Here is a 19,476-nt window from a genome sequence, read left to right on the forward strand (position 1 = left end):
TGAGAAGGGATAAATCTGTGCTTAAGGGAGAGCAGGTTTCTGTGGAAGAATTCCCAGGCTGGATTAACATCAATGGCAGTAGATAAAAATATATAAAAATAACCACCTTTAGAGGCCATTTTTCCCCGCAAAGCGGGGGTTGGCCTTTTTCGGGAACCGTGGTTGTTGTTGTTTTTTGGTCCCCTTTTTGAAGCAATGATTTTACGGCCGGATGCCCTTCCTGACGCCAACCCTTTTTGCCGCCTTTAACGACAAACAGGGAATTACCAGTGAACTGGTACTCAATTAGCCAACCTCGGAAGGATGACAGGCTGAGTCAACCCCCCCTGGCGTTAATTCAGCGATCGACCGGGATTCGAACCCAGGATCCTAGGTATCCTAGGATCCTAAGCCGGCACCCTAGCCGCTAGCCCAACACCAGGGTTGAATATGTAGGTATGGGAGTGAAACTGCCAGGCTCGCTGGTGCTGAGGGAACTGTCTGAGAATAACCAGAGAGATTTTGGCATTCACAAGCACATGATTATATGAACCAATTGGAGCAGAGGAAGAGCAGGAGATATTTGCAGGGAAGGTTGTCATTACCAAGTCCAGAAGGAAGGATTTGCCATTGGAAGAAATCTGGGTCGAAAGATTTACAGACTGAGTCAGTCCCATGGAGTCACAGAAGTCATTTGCAGAAGTGCCATGGCATGAAGTGAGTGAGGTACCAACACGCAGCCAGTTAGGATGGTGACAATTGAAATCGCCACATATGAGGAAGAGAGAGTTTGGATGAGTGATTGAAATGTGGTCCATGTAGTCTGACTGTTAGAAGGATGGTACATCATACAGCCAACCATGAGATGAGAGCGGAGGGAAAGTCACAGCCAGAGGTACTCCTGGGGTTTGGGAGCTGTAAGAGTAGTACATGGAGAGTGGGAAATGGAGTTCTTGATGTAAAATGGAACTCTGCTGCCAGGACAGGGTTCTGGTCGATCAAACCGGAGGAGACAATAGCTATGGAGAGACACGAATGAGTCAGGGATGTCCTGTGGGAGGAAGGATTCTGTTAAACAGATGATGCTCGGTTTGTCAGCAGCAGCCTGGATTGAGGGATATGTCAGGTTGGAGCGGAGGCCTCAGTTGTTTGAGGTCCACACAGTTAGGGGCAGTGGAAGAGGAGCTACTGATTGGACTTAGGGATGTGGAAAGAAGCACGGAGACGTGTGCGGTGGAGGGAAACCTGGAGAGTGTAGGAAAGGGATTAAGCTGGAAGGGAGAGGGGCAAGGGCTAAGCCGGGTGTGGGAGGAGTGAGGAGAGCAGAGAGGGGGCAGGATGAGGTGAATCTAAGAAGAGGCGGGACCCGGGGGGAGCAGCTGGAGGGTGAGGAAGGGTACTGAAATGGAGGGGTTTGACAGCAGGGCGGAGTTTGTCCCGATTGTTGCATCATTACTGAGGCATTGTTGTGTGCAGCCTTGTAAGTTGATCCAGACAGTAATTTGGAAATTAGTCAGGCTGCCAGTTTGCCTACTATTTTTGAAATGTACAGTGGGATATTTAAAGTGCTCCCTAATGGGACAGTCATCCCTGCACCTTCATAGGATATCATGTCTTCCTATTATTTTTAGTGCGCCATGGCTCGCATTATGCCGAGTCATGAGGATGAAAATGTGACATGGGCACGATGCGTCAAATTGTCTTGTCTGTCTTATCATTGTTGTTGTTGTTATTTAGTTCTGTCACCATCACGTCTTCACAAACACAACAAATGACATATTTAAAAAGGTAAATACAGTACATATTGCATTAATAATTCATGTGCTTTGTACAAATTACGTCCATAACTATAAAAAGTCGACTCTTCTTCCTTAACTTACTGGGCTGGCAGGATGGTCTAGACTCCAAAGGTATGCACCTTCGCTTCCTCTAAGCTGTTTAGCCTGGGTTTGAATCCCAACCCAGCTATAAACTGCGGTATTTCACAGCCTGGGAGATCACAGCAAGGGAGATTCATCAATGTGTGTTGCCGTCCCTCGGTTGGACATTAAAATAGGCGTCCTGTTTGCCTTCTGTTGACGGATGATAAAGATCCCACAGTGTCTTTCAGGAAGAATATGTGAGCCATCCCCAGGACAAATTCCAAATTTTCAAAATTCCAAATATTCCAATTTCAATTCCAATTCCAATTTCAAAATTCCAAATTCCAATTTCAAAATTCAAAATTCCAAAATTCCAAAACAAATTCCAAATCCTGCTATAACAAACAGGGGTCGCTGCATCAGCAGCACAGCTACCTTCGAGCAATGATGTAACCAGCAGCCACAGGCTACGTACGAAATGAGAAAGAAACAAGTGGAGCTACATTCAAAGTACACCGCCCCCGTGCCAAATAAATAAATAACATATCTTGCAGCGCGCGACATTGCCTGGGCGTCCGCCACAGTGCAGCACATGGAGACGAAAAATTAAAATAAATAAAGTCATCATGAAATAATAAGTTTCTTAATCAATTGGCTCATAGCATAACTACACCACCACTACTTCATCCGAATCTCTAACTTTATTATTTTTTTTTTTTTTTTAAATAATCAATCGATTCATTGATTGATCAATAAATCAAAAATACCCTTTACAGCCAAATCAAAAGGTGCCTGGCACATTGCCGAGATGAGAAAGAAAATAAATAAGTAATTAGTTATATATATTTTTAAATCGTGCAATAATTAATTTATTAATCAATTGGCTAATAGGATAACTAAACCACCTCTGTTTCAACTGAATGTGTAATTTTGTTGAAAATCAATTAATTAAATAATTCAACAACTAAATAATTAATCATTACTTGATTGATCAACTCGATGGTATTCATAGAATACTTACCCTGCGCATTCAACTTGGTGCGAGTAAACTCTTGTGTTTTTGAACGTGTTTTTTCTTTAATCCAATATGGCCGCCAGACTCCAATATGGCCGCCAGACCACGTGAGTGATTGATTACATCATAAATTTATATTCTCTAATATAATTGTTGCATCGATCACGCTCAATAAATTTCAAACTGATCAGACTAAGAGTTGTCCCTGCTGAATTATGACGTTATAATTATGGCACCAATGACGTTATCGTTAACAACACCTATTCCCTATGCATTCTTTACAATGAGCCACGTTTCAATTTTTCCATGGAACAGTTTTGGAGACATAGAAAGGCAACGTTTTTCGTTTTTCCAAGATGGCACCTGTACCACGTGACCTATGACATCAATTGAGAAACTGATCACAATGTTCATCAACTGATCGTTCGTCAACATTGTGATCAGTTCGTCAACTGATCACAATGATACGACATGATTGTACGTTTGCAAAACTTCTTGAAATGTTTTTGCATTCATTCCTGTCCAGGTTTTAATTAACATACCATAATTAGTCTTTTACTATTTACCATCATTTCTTCTCTCACCCCCACCCCTTGGTTGTGCCTTTTTCAGTAATCAACCCACAGCAAGGTAAGAAATTGTTGTGCATTTGGTTGTTTTATTATGTTTGATTTAAGAGGGTAGAGGAGATTGTGTTAATTGGATGATCAGTAAGGACATTTTGGTGATGCAGCTTTTGAAAGGTAAATGCAATTGTTAATTTGGGTTACTAGTACACCCGCAGACTCCGGGAGGGGCAGGAAGGGTCATTCCTCTTTGGGGTATATAGATTACAGTCGATCTATGGGCGGGTCTCAAGAACATTGGGTGTGTGTTCATTTACCAAGTTTCTTGTGAAGAGATCGCCAAGTGGTTTAAGCATTCGAGCAAGCACTCCATTCAAAACCGTTAAGGAACGGCTGGCTTTGCAAGCGTTAGCTCGCTGCTTGGTAAAGGAGCACAACCCGAGCTTCTCCCTTTCAGTTTCGTATAAAACAGCAGGAGCGAGTTTCAAAATTTCACCACGAAAAATGCCATGGTAGCGGCAGAAAGGGCCATGTTATTAACCCAACATTTGTGGGTTATATAGAGTACAGTAGATCTTCGCTCAGTTCTGTAAGTAAACCTTACTTCATGGATGTCGGGATTCCTCCAAATTTTTTCATTTAGTGTTATAAAGAGCATTAGCGACTGTTTAAAAAGCTAAGCATACGTGTTTGTGGTGTGTAATATTTTTACTTCCTGTAGAAGCCATTGCTCCCACGGAAACGCCATTATAACTATAAGCTATTTATACACGTTATAACTGCAGGAGAAACGCCTTGGGGAAGTGGGACATTATTAGTATTACTAGTACCCGACTGCAAAGCCGCAATGAGCCGGCGAAGCCAAAGCCTCTTGCCACTATTTTACCCATCACTATGGCATCAGTAGGTTAGGTAGTTGGTAGTCGGTAGGTGTAGTAGGTACCGTACCTAGTTCAAAATGACACCATTTGCATTCTGGATGATATTAAAATTTATAAAATTTCCTTCTTGATCAATTCGGTGAATTCCGTCTCAACTTCGGATATTTCCGGCTATGAAAAACTATGCTCTACGGCCACGAGATTTCTAAAAAAATAATTCTTCGTCAATTTTAGAATATTTGACGCCGTTTTGACCCTCCGAAACGCGGTAATAAGCTTTTTTGAAATATTTTTTCAAATGCTCAAATCTCATTGGTTCCGGTGTTTGGTGACAATTTTCGTTGAAGATAACCAGGGCCCGTGTGGGCCTGGGGAACGAGGTTGGTCTCAAAGTAGTTTAATTACAAATTAGAGGTGCATAAGATTGTGAATCAAACAAAGACGGGTGAAACAAACTCCTATTGAACTTTTTCGCAATTTTTTATGCATACTTCCGCATCCGGAAGATGGCGGCCTCCATTGAGTGATTTGGTTTTTGAAATATTTTTTCAAATGCTCGAATCTCATTAGTTCCGGTGTTTGGTGACGATTTTCGTTGAAGATAACCAGGCCCGTGCGGGCCGAGGTTGGTCTTAAAGTATTTTAATTACAAATTACTGTGCATAAGATTGTGAATCAATAAAAGACGGGTGAAACAAACTCCTATTGAACTTTTAAAAAATTTGTTATGCATACTTCCGCATCCGCAAGATGGCGGCCTCCATTGAGCGATTTGGTGCGTCAAAGCTTCGAAATTCGCAAGGGATCCAGCAAAATCTGGCTTTTCAACATAATACGTACGCGTTCATTCACAACACCGGCTTCGCCAGCTATTAGTAGTAGTACTAGTAGTATTAATATTGTTTTGTAATAACATTAACAATATGCGATAATCATTAATTTTGTTATTAAAAACGTCTTTTGGAAATACGCCACGATAAAGCTAATTTAATATTGATATACACCTTAACACGCAACCCCATTGATGGAAATGGTGGGCAAATTCGCTCAGGAGGGGGGGGGGGAGAAAACCCCCCTGGGGAGGGGGGCAAATGAATGCGCTACAACCTTCATTGTGTAACCCTTCATCATCCTGTCAAGTTTGGTTGAGATTGGATAAGTAACGATGGAATGTATTGGCGTCAAAAATCATCAGACGCAAAATGGCGTATTTTAGTATGATGATCATTCGATTTTAACAGCAAATGTCACACATAGCTGCCTCTAGATTCGAGACAATACATGGCTGCCTCCACATAAATTAGTGGGGAAATCACTAAAATTACAGTAATAGATTAATGGTGCATTTTTTAAATCGACGAATGTAAAGTGAATATACAGACTTGGCATTTAATATGGAATATTTTTTTTGTGGGGGTGAACTTACTTTTCAAGATGACTTAGAACCAAAAGTTCATTGGAATTATGTTGAAATTATTCTAGATTTTGTTAATGTGACCTTTAAAAGAAACAAGAACCACATTTGACATTTCGAAGCAAATAAATTGATCCTTGAAAGTGATGTAAATTGATGTCGAACTCAATTCACGGACAGTACTGTGTTAAACTTCTGTACGTTTTCCAGAAGTATCTCTTTATTTTGCACATTAGTTAAACAAAAGATAAATTACGACTGGGATTACGGACAGTAAAATTACAGTTCAGTACTTTGTGTAACCCCCACGAGCATTCAGGAGAGCACGGACATGTTGAGGCATGCTGTTCACGAGATTTGCCAAGGTTTGGACAGGAATCGCTTGCCATGCAGTTACAATAGCCTGCTGCAATTCACGCACAGAGGCAGGCTGCTGGTCCAAGTTGTCGATTTGACGCGTTAATTCTGCCCACAAGTTCTCTATCGGATTCATATCCGGGGACATGGCAGGCCACTCCATATGCTCTACACCACGGTCAGCAATAAAGTGCTGGATCATGCGAGCACGATGAGGCCGTGCATTGTCATCTTGGAAGACAAAGTTTCCTCGAAAGGCTGCACGAACAAATGGAAGCAATGTTTCTTCCAGAATGGCCCTGTGCTTGAACTGGTTCAGGTTTCCATTCAGAACAACCAGGTCAGTTTTGCCCACTGCATGAAAATCAGCCCAAACGGTCACCCCACCACCTCCAGCTTGGACTCTTGGCACTATACAATCTTCGTTGTAGGCTTCATGCACTTGTCTGCGCACTCGGACACGGCCATATTGACGATAGACCAAAAATCTAGAATTGTCACTGAAGATCACGTGATTCCAATGTCCTGGCTGCCATTGACGGTGCTCTCTGGCCCACTGCAATCGGCGCTGGCGGTGTTGTCTGGTCAGACGTGGCTTTCTCAGGGGACGCCTGGCACGATAGCCTGCTTGAACCAGTCGTTGGTTGACTAGCCTTCTGGATACAGGCACATTTGTCAGTTGCTGCCATTCAGCCCTAAGCCGATTAGCTGACTTGGTACGGCCATTGCGGACTAACCGGTGCAGCTGGCGATCATCCCTCCTTGTGGTTCTGCGGGGACGTCCTGACCTCGGTATTCGAGGAGGGACACCCCACTGAGCATTTCGTTTCAGGATCTTTGACACCTGACCTTGAGTGATGCCATACTGCCGAGCAATAGCACGCTGTTTCATGCCGGAATTTCGTAAAGCCACCACTAAATGACAAACAGCATTGTCGAGTTGACGGACCATCTCCAGGGGAAGCGGCAATAACTTTTGTAGACGTGCCGCAGTTGTTTTCCACTAATACAGAACGCAACAACTCTTATATACCCGATTGTGAAGCCAATCGTCAAATGTACCTGCCCGTTCATTTTGTCACGCCACCTGTGATATAATCCTGTTATTGACTTCTTGCTGCGACAGACAATCAGTGACATGGTTATTTTAACAAAGAAATCACCGAAGTGTAAAAGAAACTCACCAGATTGATATACCGAGTTCAGACAGTAAACCCAAGTCAAGAATAAAAAATATTCCATATTAAATGCCAAGTCTGTATGATTATATAAAGTAATTTCCTTTAAAATTTGATTAAGATTTTCCCTTAAAAACCTGAAATAAACTTTCAACACGATGGGGTGCCCTATCTTCCCCAAACCTCAACCAAGGTCCTATTCTTCCAGACACAAATACCACAGTCATAAGCACAAATGTACTCCACAAGAGTAAATTCTGGAACAGAACTTTTCGTTTCAAGTTCCGTCTTGTATTAAAATGAAAACTGTAAGCGGTTTGTAAAAAAAAAAAAAGAAGATTGACAATGCAGATTCAATCTTGTTCAAATTGTATCTGGAGGGCGGTCAAGTCAGACTTGCTCGGGCACAGGCTTATTATGCTTGAAGAGTTGCAGCCTCGGTTCCAAAAGACCTTTGAGAAATCCACAGGGGAGGAACAGATAACTAACATGCCTCTTGAACAAGTCCCTCAGCAGTTCCTGCTGGAAATTGTGCTATGTCTTCAACATAAATCGGCTCCACCTTTGTGGAATACAAATTCGCACTGTTCAAGATGCTTGGCGAAAGGAAAAAAAAGATGATAATACCCAGCAAATTGTCTGCTGATCAAAATAACAAGTACCATTGGCAATTATTTAAAGGTTTAATTGGCAATTCTTCATTTTGTATGTAAATGTATTTTTTTCATTTATGTGATTCTTCACCATTGAGTGATAGGGCTGAAACCGATACATAGTACGATATCTCAAGAAGTTATGTACGGATTTGGACTAAACTTGGTGGACAGTTTGGTTGTGGGACAAGGACGAATTGTTTCAATTTTGATGAAGATTTGAATACGAGATTTATTTAATTTTTAAGTGATTTTGTATGTAAAGTCATGGCCAAAAATATTGGCACACTTGCACTCTTTTCAAATAACTCACAATTTTCTCTAAAAAATAAGTTGAAATTGACAAAAGTATTTGGTCTCCACAATTCTTTATTTCACTGTTAATATTAAATAACCTTTGTTTTTGATTCAGAACTTAATACAGTCACGTCAAAAAGTAAGTACACCCCATGTAAAGTTTTGACTTTTTCAACATATTTCAACATACAGCTATTTGATCTTCATTTCAACAACATTGATAGATAAAGGTGATATAATATAACAAATATCATGAAACATTTACATTCTGTAGTCCATTGTATAATTTAAATAAACATAAATGCAAATTTCGCATGTGGAAAAAGTAAGTACACCCCTACATTTATCACTACTTCAAATACCTAAAATTACAATCAGGTGCACCAGCTCAGGTGCAAATGATTAGAACATCGTTAGAGAGGATCTTGGAGGAACCTGTCTTATTTAAACCTGACATTTCGTTTTGTTTGCTCTTTGTTGTTGAAGTGTGCGGCGTCACCATGCCTAGATCAAAAGAGCTCGCTGAGGCCTTCAGAAAGAAGGTTATAGATGCCTACGAGTCTGGGAAGGGATTTAAAAAGATCTCCAAACAATTTGAAATCAATCATTCGACTGTCCGGAGGATCATCTGCAAGTGGAGAAGATACCAAACAACTGCCAACTTGTTCAGGCCAGGCCGCCCCAGCAAGTTCAGCCTGAGAGCAGACCGCAAGATGCTGAAAGAAGTCTCTAAGAACCCCAGAATGTCATCACGGGACCTACAGGTAGCTCTTGCCACTGTTGATATCAAAGTGCACGAGTCTACCATTAGAAAGAGGCTGCACAAATTTGATCTACATGAGAGGTGTGCCAGGAGGAAACCTTTGCTGTCCAGAAAGAACATCAGGGCACGACTAAAGTTTGCCAATGAGCACCTCGGCAAAGACCAGCACTTCTGGAACAATGTGCCCTGGACAGAAGAATCAAATGTAGAGCTATTTGGCCACAGTACCAGAAGACATGTTTGGCAAAAACCAAAGACAGCATTTGACCACAAGAACCTGATACCAACTGTAAAGCATGGTGGTGGAAATATTATGGTTTGGGGCAGCTTTGCTGCATCAGGGCCTGGGCAGCTCACCATCATAGAATCCACTATGAATTCTTCATTGTACCAGAGGGTGCTTGAGGATAACGTGAGGCCATCTGTCAGAAAGTTGAAGCTCAACCGAAGGTGCACCTTGCAACACGACAATGACCCAAAACATACCAGTAAATCCCCCAAAGAATGGCTGAAAAGAAAGAAATGGAGGGTTCTGGAATGGCAAAGTCAAAGCCCGGATCTAAATCCCATCGAGATGTTGTGGGGGGATTTGAAACGAGATGTGCATGCAAGAAACCCCTCAAACATCGCACAGCTGAAATAATTCTGCATGGAGGAGTGGGCAAAAATTTCTCCCCAGTCGATGTCAGAGACTGGTAGAGAGTTATAAGAAACACCTACTTGAGATTGTTTCTGCCAAAGGGGGCAATACCACCTATTAGAGCCAAGGGTGTACTTACTTTTTCCACATGCGAAATTTGCATTTATGTTTATTTAAATTATACAATGGACTACAAAATGTAAATGTTTCATGATATTTGTTATATTATATCACTTTTATCTATCAATATTGTTGAAATGAAGATCAAATAGCTGTATATTGAAATATGTTGAAAAAGTCAAAACTTTACATGGGGTGTACTTACTTTTTCACGTGACTGTATATCGTTTCAAATCAGAAAATAAAAAGAAATGGCATTGACAAAACTAGCAACGGTACCCGCCCTATGGACGGGGCTTCAATTGCAAGGCCCAAATGGAAAGGCAAAATATCAGAAATTCAAGGCTTTTTTATTTTAAACGATTTATATAAACATCTGTTAAATCATATCACACGCAAATCATCAAAATCTAAACAGTAGCTTTAGAATTTCAATGAAAGCCACATCACTGTTCATATCGGTAAATATTATTCCATCGTGTTTCAAATCGTGATATAAACTGTACGCTTTTCTTTCGGAATAAAAATGGAATGATTTTGTACCTCTTCTTCAGCTTAGAACTTCAGGATAGACGACATTGCTGATAAAAGTTCCTTTTCTCTCTTTGAAGTTCTTTGCAAACATTTTTATATTGTCGCTGCTACCAACGCGACTCATGGCGACATAAAGCTGTCCATGGCTGAATAAATCTGTCTTTAGGTAGATGCCTACCTTTTCCAATGTCTAACCTTGAGCCTTGTTACTGGTCATTGCAAAGCAGAGTCGGACAGGGAATTGTTTTCGCTGCATCTGGAAAGGGAACAGGTTTTCGGATGGAATGATTGGAATCCTCGGTATGAAGATCTTGTTTCCAGCATGAGGCCCAGTAGCTAGTGTCGCATCAATGAGATTCGGCATGAGGTTGTCCACGATGTAACGACTCCCATTGCAGTGGCCACTTTTCGGGTCAAATTTTCGCAGCAGCATTATCGGAGCTCCCTTCTTGAGGCAGAGTTTGTGAGGAGGCATTCCTGATGTGCATATCGAGTTAAGGAATTCTACTGGATATTGGTGTCTGTTCTCTACTTCCATTATCTTGTCGCTGCTCAAGTAGACAGATTTCTTCCCAGGGTATTTCCGCAGTACGATGGCATTCACTTCATCAACCGCCTCATTCGTAGGACAGACGATGGTTCGGCTGCAAAGCCAGTTCCTGTCAGCATGCAAGGTGCTTAGATTGCTGAATATGATGTCAGTGAGGCTCTTGACGTTTTCTCCTTGGGTCAGGTAGTCCTCCTTGACTTGAACTTTGAACTCACCGATTTCTGCATCGATGGGTAGCCTTCCCTCTCCAATTCACAAAAGTTCCTTGGCAAACTCTTCATCTCCCCTTCCTGTGTTATGCACCCGCATGATCTTTGTCAGCCGATGCACCTGGACTTGACTCCAGAGGAGGGACTGCTTCAGGGTTGCAGCAACCATGTCAGCGTGGCCTCCTCTTCGGATGACAAGCAGGATCTGTCTCCAGTCTCCAGAGAAGATGATGGTGATACCTCCAAAAGACCGATCTGTCTCACGGATATCACGGAATGTCCGGTCCAACGCTTCGATGATACGCCTGTCATACATGGAGACTTCGTCAATGACCAAGAGATGACATTGCTTGATCAATTGCCCTGTACTGTCTCTCAGTGCGGATGATGATGTTGCACACTGAGTCCTCCTTGATTGACAGTGGTACTTTGCAGCGAGAGTGAAGCGTATGACCATTTGGAAGAAGGGTTGCTGCAATTCCACTCATCGCTGTGGCGAACACAACTTTCTTCTCAGAGCAAACTTGAGCCAGCAGTATACAGATGAGAAAGGTTTTTCCAGTACCTCCAGGAGCATCCAAGCTGAACAACTGGCCCTTCTCATTCCTCACCGAGTCGATGACTGCTTCATAGAACAGTTGCTGCTCCTCATTCAGCTTTGGCTGATTCTCAGTGACGTACTCTTCCAGTTCTTGCACATTGTAGTTGCTCTCGTCTTCGATAATTCTCACCTGCTCAAGTTGCTCTGCAAGGGCCCTGTTCGGTTTAGGAAGCTGGAAGTCTTTCTCCAGATCAAGCCCATGTCACTGAACAATCATTTGAATCTGCAGCAGGGTGGTATGCACTGCAGCTTCTGTTGGTTCCGGCAGGTTGTGCTTGTGAAGGAGATCTTCCATCAGTATTCCCTTGTGGCAGATCCAGAAATCCAACGGATTTGCAGATCGCACGAAGATCAGGATGTGAGCGAAGACCTCACGCAGTGCGGATCCAATCTGATGGAGGCAGCTTGTATGCATGTGTGTATGTATGTATGTATCGCTCAGTCGATTTCGGAGTTATCGAGGAGGCCCATGGCAAGGCAGGTAGCTTGGCAGGTGGGATGCTCCACTCCATTGTAGGCTCTCAGGTCTCTGTAGGACTTTGGTCCGGCCACCGTGTGAAGCAACATCCGCATGTAGAAAAGCTCGCTCTGCCTTGCAGTCAGGTTTATGACTGGAATCCTTCCAATCATGTCTGAGCAGGCCTGGTTGGCATCCTCATCACTGCGATTCAATTTCATCACATGAGCCCGCTTCTTCCAGGTATTCTGCACCCACCTGAAGTGCTTAAATACATCAGGGTAGGTGATCTTCACTTCAGTATTCTGGTTCAGCTTGAACAATTCTGTGAGCTTTGTTTTTGGTGGACCATTGTTGACGATGTCATGCAGATCTCCTGGTTGGAACAGGATGAGTTGCTCATCTTCCAAGTGGATTGAAAGCTTCTGCACGGGAGGCTTCATCTACATTCTACTGGATAGGGAACGAGTACACTAGTACAGGCGCCAGTAAGCTGCAGAGGCACTGATGTATCTCGCATCCACAAAGCACTGTATTTCGTCATTGGTAATATCTCTTTCTTCTCCGTGGACCAGCTTTATGGTAACACGGTCGCTGCCCTTGGTCACATATTTATATATGTATTTGACACTGGATACTGAGTTCACAACCTCGACGTTTATGTGGGCGTTGTATTTCAAAGACAGCAGCGGGTTGAAGGGCACAATCCATTGGTTGTTGACCTCGACATCCTGTCCTCGCACTTTCTTCTTGTGTGTCTGACCACCTTAGGCTGGTGAATGGCGCCGATAGATTGGGTACGTAGAGTCCGTCACTATGGTATGCTCCACAAAGCGTTTTGGGAAGTTTTTCTCGCATTCCCGTTGTGGAGACATGCATGGTGAACTTTGGTTTAGAGCACCGCACGGCCCATGGATGTTGTTGCGTGTGATTATATCATGTAGTTTTGGGTTGATATGAGGATCAGGAATCTCGGCTGACACGATGCAATCAATGTCCTTGGGCTCAGGTGGCTTGTCTTCATCAGCAAGTATCAGCAGGATGTGGCAGTGTGGGAGTCCACGTTTCTGATCCTCCTTCATGCCGAAGTAGCCCACCACTTCTCCAAGCATTCCGCTCTTCAGATCCGCCATGAGAGATTTAAGCTTGATACTGAAGACGCGTGCAGTTAGGTCAGGCCGGTCGCAGGCTGCTCTTCTGGGAAAAGTGAATTTGTGATCTCTGGCCACTGTGGGTTGCAGGTAAACATCACAACCAGATCAGGTTTCCCAAGGGATCGGACAATGGCCATAGCATCTTGAAAGGCTTCAGCGTACCATCGAGGAGTGCCATAGATTGATGGTGGTAGGATAATCTTTGTTCCAGCCTGCATCTCTACTTGGTGATCTATAGCATCCATCAGGCCTTGGTACTTGTCTGCACGGATCGTCTTCTGGTTGTTCCTTGCCCACCGAAGTCTTGACGCTTCAGCCTTGGCATACTGATCGCATGCGTACTGCTGAGTAAGTCGTCGACCGACACCTCATGACCTGATTGAAATTTTGATCTCTGATCTGAAGGCGGAACCTTGCGAACTCACTTGGGGGTAGAGTGCCTCGGCATTTTGCATGAGGGATGTTGATCTTGAATCCTTCTTCGTCATGGGGGAACATCAGCACATACAGTCACGTGAAAAAGTAAGTACAGTACACCCCATGTAAAGTTTTGACATTTTCAACATATTTCAACATACAGCTATTTGATCTTCATTTCAACAATATTGATAGATAATGGTGATATAATATAAGAAATATCATGAAACATTTACATTTTGTAGTCCATTGTATAATTTAAATAAACATAAATGCAAATTTCGCATGTGGAAAAAGTAAGTACACCCTTGCCTCTAATAGGTGGTATTGCCCCCTTTGGCAGAAACAATCTCAAGTAGGCGTTTCTTATAACTCTCTACCAGTCTCTGACATCGACTGGGAGAAATTTTTGCCCACTCCTCCATGCAGAATTATTTCAGCTGTGCGATGTTTGAGGGGTTTCTTGCATGCACATCTCGTTTCAAATCCCCCCACAACATCTCGATGGGATTTAGATCCGGGCTTTGACTTTGCCATTCCAGAACCCTCCATTTCTTTATTTTCAGCCATTCCTTGGTGGATTTACTGGTATGTTTAGGGTCATTGTCAGGTTGCAAGGTCCACCTTCGGTTGAGCTTCAACTTTCCGACAGATGGCCTCACATTATCCTCAAGCACCCTCTGGTACAATGAAGAATTCATAGTGGATTCTATGATGGTGAGCTGCGCAGGTGCTGATGCAGCAAAGCTGCCCCAAACCATAATATTTCCACCAACATGCTTTACAGTTGGTATCAGGTTCTTGTGGTCAAATGCTGTCTTTGGTTTTCGCCAAACATGTCTTCTGGTGCTGTGGCCAAATAGCTCTACCTTTGACTCATCTGTCCAGAGCACATTGTTCCAGAAGTGCTGGTCTTTGCCTCGGTGTTCATTGGCAAACTTTAGTCTTGCCCTGATGTTCTTTCTGGACAGCAAAGGTTTCCTCCTGGCGCACCTCCCATGTAGATCAAATTTGTGCAGCCTCTTTCTAATGGTAGACTCATATCATGCACTTTGACATAAACAGTGGCAAGAGCTACCTGTCGGCCCCGTGATGACATTATGGGGTTCTTCGAGACTTCTTTCAGCATCTTGCGGTCTGCTCTCGGGCTGAACTTGCTGGGGCGGCCTGGCCTGAACAAGTTGGCAGTTGTTTGGAATCTTCTCCACTTGTAGATGATCTTCTGGACAGTCGAATGATTGATTTCAAATTGTTTGGATATCTTTTTAAATCCCTTCCCAGACTCGTAGGCATCTATAACCTTCTTTCTGAAGGCCTCAGAGAGCTCTTTTGATCTAGGCATGGTGACGCCGCACACTTCAACAACAAAGAGCAAACCAAACTAAATGTCTGAGGTTTAAATAAGACAGGTTCCTCCAAGATCCTCTCTAACGATGTTCTAATCATTTGCACCTGAGCTGGTGCACCTGATTCTAATTTTAGGTATTTGAAGTAGTGATAAATGTAGGGGTGTACTTATTTTTCCACATGTGAAATTTGCATTTATGTTTATTTAAATTATACAATGGACTACAAAATGTAAATGTTTCATGATATTTGTTATATTATATCACCTTTATCGATCAACATTGTTGAAATGAAGATCAAATAGCTGTATGTTGAAATATGTTGAAAAAGTCAAAACTTTACATGGGGTGTACTTACTTTTTCACGTGACTGTTGTGAAGAGGATCGTAGCTCCGGTGCAGCTCCGTGATGGTTTGAAGTCTACCTTTGCGCTTATTGAGGATGATGTTCAAATAGTCCACATGCTCGCCGGGTATGATGACGGATACCTCGCTTGCCTGCGGGAGGTTGTAACGTCGAGCATGATCACCTGAAGGCCACTTTCTTGCATCCAGAACCATGGTGATGTTGTTGTCTGCTTCCATCAACTCAAGGGCAGATTTCAAAGACTGGATGTAGGGATTGTTCTGACGCAGCCAGTCTTGGAGAGTCTTCAGAATGTCAATATTACCGTTGAGCTGTTCATTAAATCGAAGTCGGTTTTCCAGTTCGTCACTGTCATGGAACCATATTTGAGCAAACGTTGGATGCGATTGATCACTTTCTGGCTGGAGTCGTTCAATGCGATGGTAGACTTTACCTTGAAGCTTCACCATGGGACTGAATCCTCCATGAAGTGCTCCTTGATTCCGATCGATGCCATGGCCAAGGCATTGTTGAACTGGCGTATCTTCTCAATAAACTCCTTTCGGTCGAACAGAACTTTGCAATCTTCAGGGTAGGTCTGGAGCAAATCGATTGGAATTTTGCCCTTCTCACAGCAGAATCCAGGTCATTCGTCTTTCCAGCAGTGGGCCTTGCAGAAGGGGCACTTACGTCCTGTATCATACAGACTTGGCAGCTTGTGATATTGCTGCTTTGCTGGATAGTCAGCTTCTTTAACTTGCTGGACATCAAACACTGCTCCAATCCTCCTCCTTTGCGTTAGAGCCACTTTAAGCTGGACTTTCCTAGCGCTCTGGTGTGCAGCTGTGTCACGTACTTGTTCAGCAGATCTGTATTCCTCGGACTGCCTCCGAGACTGGTGTGCAGCCGTGTTACGTCCTTGTTCAGCAGATCTGTATTCCTCGGACTGCCTCTGAGACTGGTGTGCAGCTGTGTTACGTTCTTGTTCACCAGATCTGTATTCCTCGGACTGCCTCCGAGACTGGTGTGCAGCTGTGTTACGTCCTTGTTCACCAGATCTGTATTCCTCGGACTGCCTCTGAGACTGGTGTGCAGCTGTGTTACGTTCTTGTTCACCAGATCTGTATTCCTCGGACTGCCTCTGAGACTGGTGTGCAGCTATGTTACGTCCTTGTTCACCAGATCTGTATTCCTCGGACTGCCTCTGAGACTGGTGTGCAGCTATGTTACGTCCTTGTTCCTGCTTCCGATAGTCCTCGTCTAGCCTAGCGTTCTTTCTTGTAACAGCTTCCTTGGACGTTTTCGTTAATGAAGATTTCCGTTTGGGAGGCATTTTACCGGTTTATCTTAAACGGTACCCGCCCAGTAACACGTACCAGAGAAAACAAATCGTTTGGGCAATGGGCTCTCCAATATTCGATGTGTTCACGGTTTGAATTACGCTGAGGTAATGTGAAGGCGTTTAATGAACTTAATTTCGTAATGTTTTTCGTTTTTATTTTCGTAATCGTTTAATGAACGTTTAATGTTTAATGAACGTTTAATGAGCATAAGACTAATGTTTAAAGATCATTAAATGAATGAATGAATGAATGAATGTAATGAACAATGCCATGGCGTCGCGTTGGCAGCAGCGACAATATAAAAATGTTTGCCAAGAACTTCAAAGAGAGAAAAGGAATCTTTTTCAGCAATGTCGTCCAACCTGAAGTTCTAAGCTGTAGAAGAGGTACAAAATCATTCCATTTTTTTTCCTAAAGAAAAGTGTACAGTTGATATCACGATTTGAAACACGATGCAATAATATTTACCGATATGAACAGTGATGTGTTTTTTTTTTGGAAATTCTAAAAAATACTGTTTCGATTTTGATGACTTGCGTGTGATATGATTGAACGGATGTTTATATAAATCGTTTAAATAATCATTTGTGCCTCCCAATTTAAGCCCCGGCCTTAGGGCGGGTACCGTTGCTAGTCTATATTATAATAGCCGTAGATGATTCTGTCTGTCTGTCTGTCTATCTGTTGGGTGTCTGTCCGGGGTGTGGCTTACTCGGTTTGCAGAGTAGCTCCACCCATAGCTCCACCCATTCTGGGAGTGGCTATAAACAAATATCCACCATTTTATTAACTCGCATAGAGTCCTGTTTTGTAGGCCCGTGGTGTCTTGCTCTCCCCCAGTTTTATTTCAAATCAAATTCGATAAATCATTTCATTTTTCACAGTCGCTAACATAGTTTTAGACTCGGTTGAAAAAAAACGGGAAGAAAATCCGATGAAAGTTGCCGTTTATAGAACGAAATGAATTCTCAAAGGCCTGTAACTTCAAGGCCATTGAGTCTCTCTCACGCCTTTATCTCCAATCTAACTCACCATATGATTTCATTTTTATCGATGGTTTTACTTTTAGACTCGGTGTCAGCAATAATTGAGAACAATCCACACACGCGGGAAAATGCAGAGATATATTTTTTAAAATCGCGTCATGGTGTATCATACACCGCCCAACATGACACCGCCGGCAATGTGTCGATATATATTAAAAATTCGCTTTTGCTTTTCCGTTATGATATATTACTATTTCGTTTGATGATAGTCGTCACAAAAACGTCAACAATGATGCCGACATATATTTCTTCGTTTTTATTTCATTCAACATATTAGCCGGAAGTAAAATATGTTTCAGGAAATTACCGAGAGATATTTCTTCGTTTTTTTTATTAGTTATGTGCGCATACACTTTAAATAGGTTTATTTGAAATCTTTAATTTTCCACAAACATTCCACACACGCGGGAAAATGCAGAGATATATTTTTTAAAATCGCGTCATGGTGTATCATACACCGCCCAACATGACACCGACGGCAATGTGTCGATATCTATTTTAAATTCGATATATCATTTCATTTTTCACAGTCGCTAACATAGTTTTAGACTCGGTTGAAAAAAAACGAGAAGAAAATCCGATGAAAGTTGCCGTTTATAGAACGAAATGAATTCTCAAATGCCTGTAACTTCAAGGCCATTGAGTCTCTCTCACGCCTTTATCTCCAATCTAACTCACCATATGATTTCATTTTTATCGATGGTTTTAGAGTCGGTGTCAGCAATAATTGAGAACATTCCACACACGCGGGAAAATGCAGATATATTTTTTAAAATCGCGTCATGGTGTATCATACACCGCCTAACATGACACCGACGGCAACGTGTCGATACATATTAAAAATTCGATATATCATTTCATTTTTCACAGTCGCTAACATAGTTTTCGACTCGGTTGAAAAAAAACGGGAAGGAAATCCAATGAAAGTTGCCGTTTATAGAACGAAATGAATTCTCAAACGCCTGTAACTTCGACTTCAAGGCCATTGAGTCTCTCTCACGCCTTTATCTCCAATCTAACTCACCATATGATTTCATTTTTATCGATGGTTTTGGACTCGGTGTCAGCAATAATTGAGAACATTCCACACACGCGGGAAAATGCAGAGATATATTTTTAAAAATCGCGTCATGGTGTATCATACACCGCCCAACATGACACCGACGGCAACGTGTCGATATATATTAAAAATTCGCTTTTGCTTTTCCGTTAAGATATATTACTTTTTCGTTTGATGACAGTCGTCACAAAAACGTCAACAATGATGCCGACATATATTTCTTCGTTTTTATTTAATTCAACATTATTAGCCGGAAGTAAAATATGTTTCAGGAAATTACCGAGAGATATTTCTTCGTTTTTTAAAATTAGTTATGTGCGAATACACTTTAAATAGGTTTATTTGAAATCTTTAATTTTCCACAATATAATTTACTTGCCATTTATCATTTGATGATTACGAGACAAATTCCTCTTGAGGATCGTGACAATTCATGCGCTGCGTGGAAACTTCTATTTCCAAAATGAATGAGACGATCGATGAAGAACGCAGACTTGAACAGGATGCAGCAAGAAAACGAATGAGACGGGCGAACGAGTCCATCGACGAACGTCAATGCAAACTTGCGGGGTCACCCGTGGGAATCCCACGGGTGACCCCGCTAGTAATATATAATGGCGATACAACAATGTTTACCGCTTTGCTTTGAAGAACGGGAATGAAGGGGGAGGAGCGTGTTAATATGTCT

General features: G+C 42.4%; 1 protein-coding gene across 1 annotated transcript in view; it reads left to right on the top strand.

The window, feature by feature from the left end:
* LOC137426529 (MAM domain-containing glycosylphosphatidylinositol anchor protein 2-like) overlaps nucleotides 1–19,476 on the top strand; it is a 491,190-nt gene that overhangs the window by 408,956 nt on the left and 62,758 nt on the right. The window contains exon 13 of the mRNA XM_068115127.2: nucleotides 3,469–3,486. Within this exon, the coding sequence (XP_067971228.2) occupies nucleotides 3,469–3,486 (18 nt within the window). The remainder of the gene's footprint in view (nucleotides 1–3,468; nucleotides 3,487–19,476) is intronic.

Source organism: Myxine glutinosa, chromosome 5 (assembly GCF_964187855.1).
Source record: "Myxine glutinosa chromosome 5, kmMyxGlut1.1, whole genome shotgun sequence".
NCBI lineage: Eukaryota > Metazoa > Chordata > Myxini > Myxiniformes > Myxinidae > Myxine > Myxine glutinosa.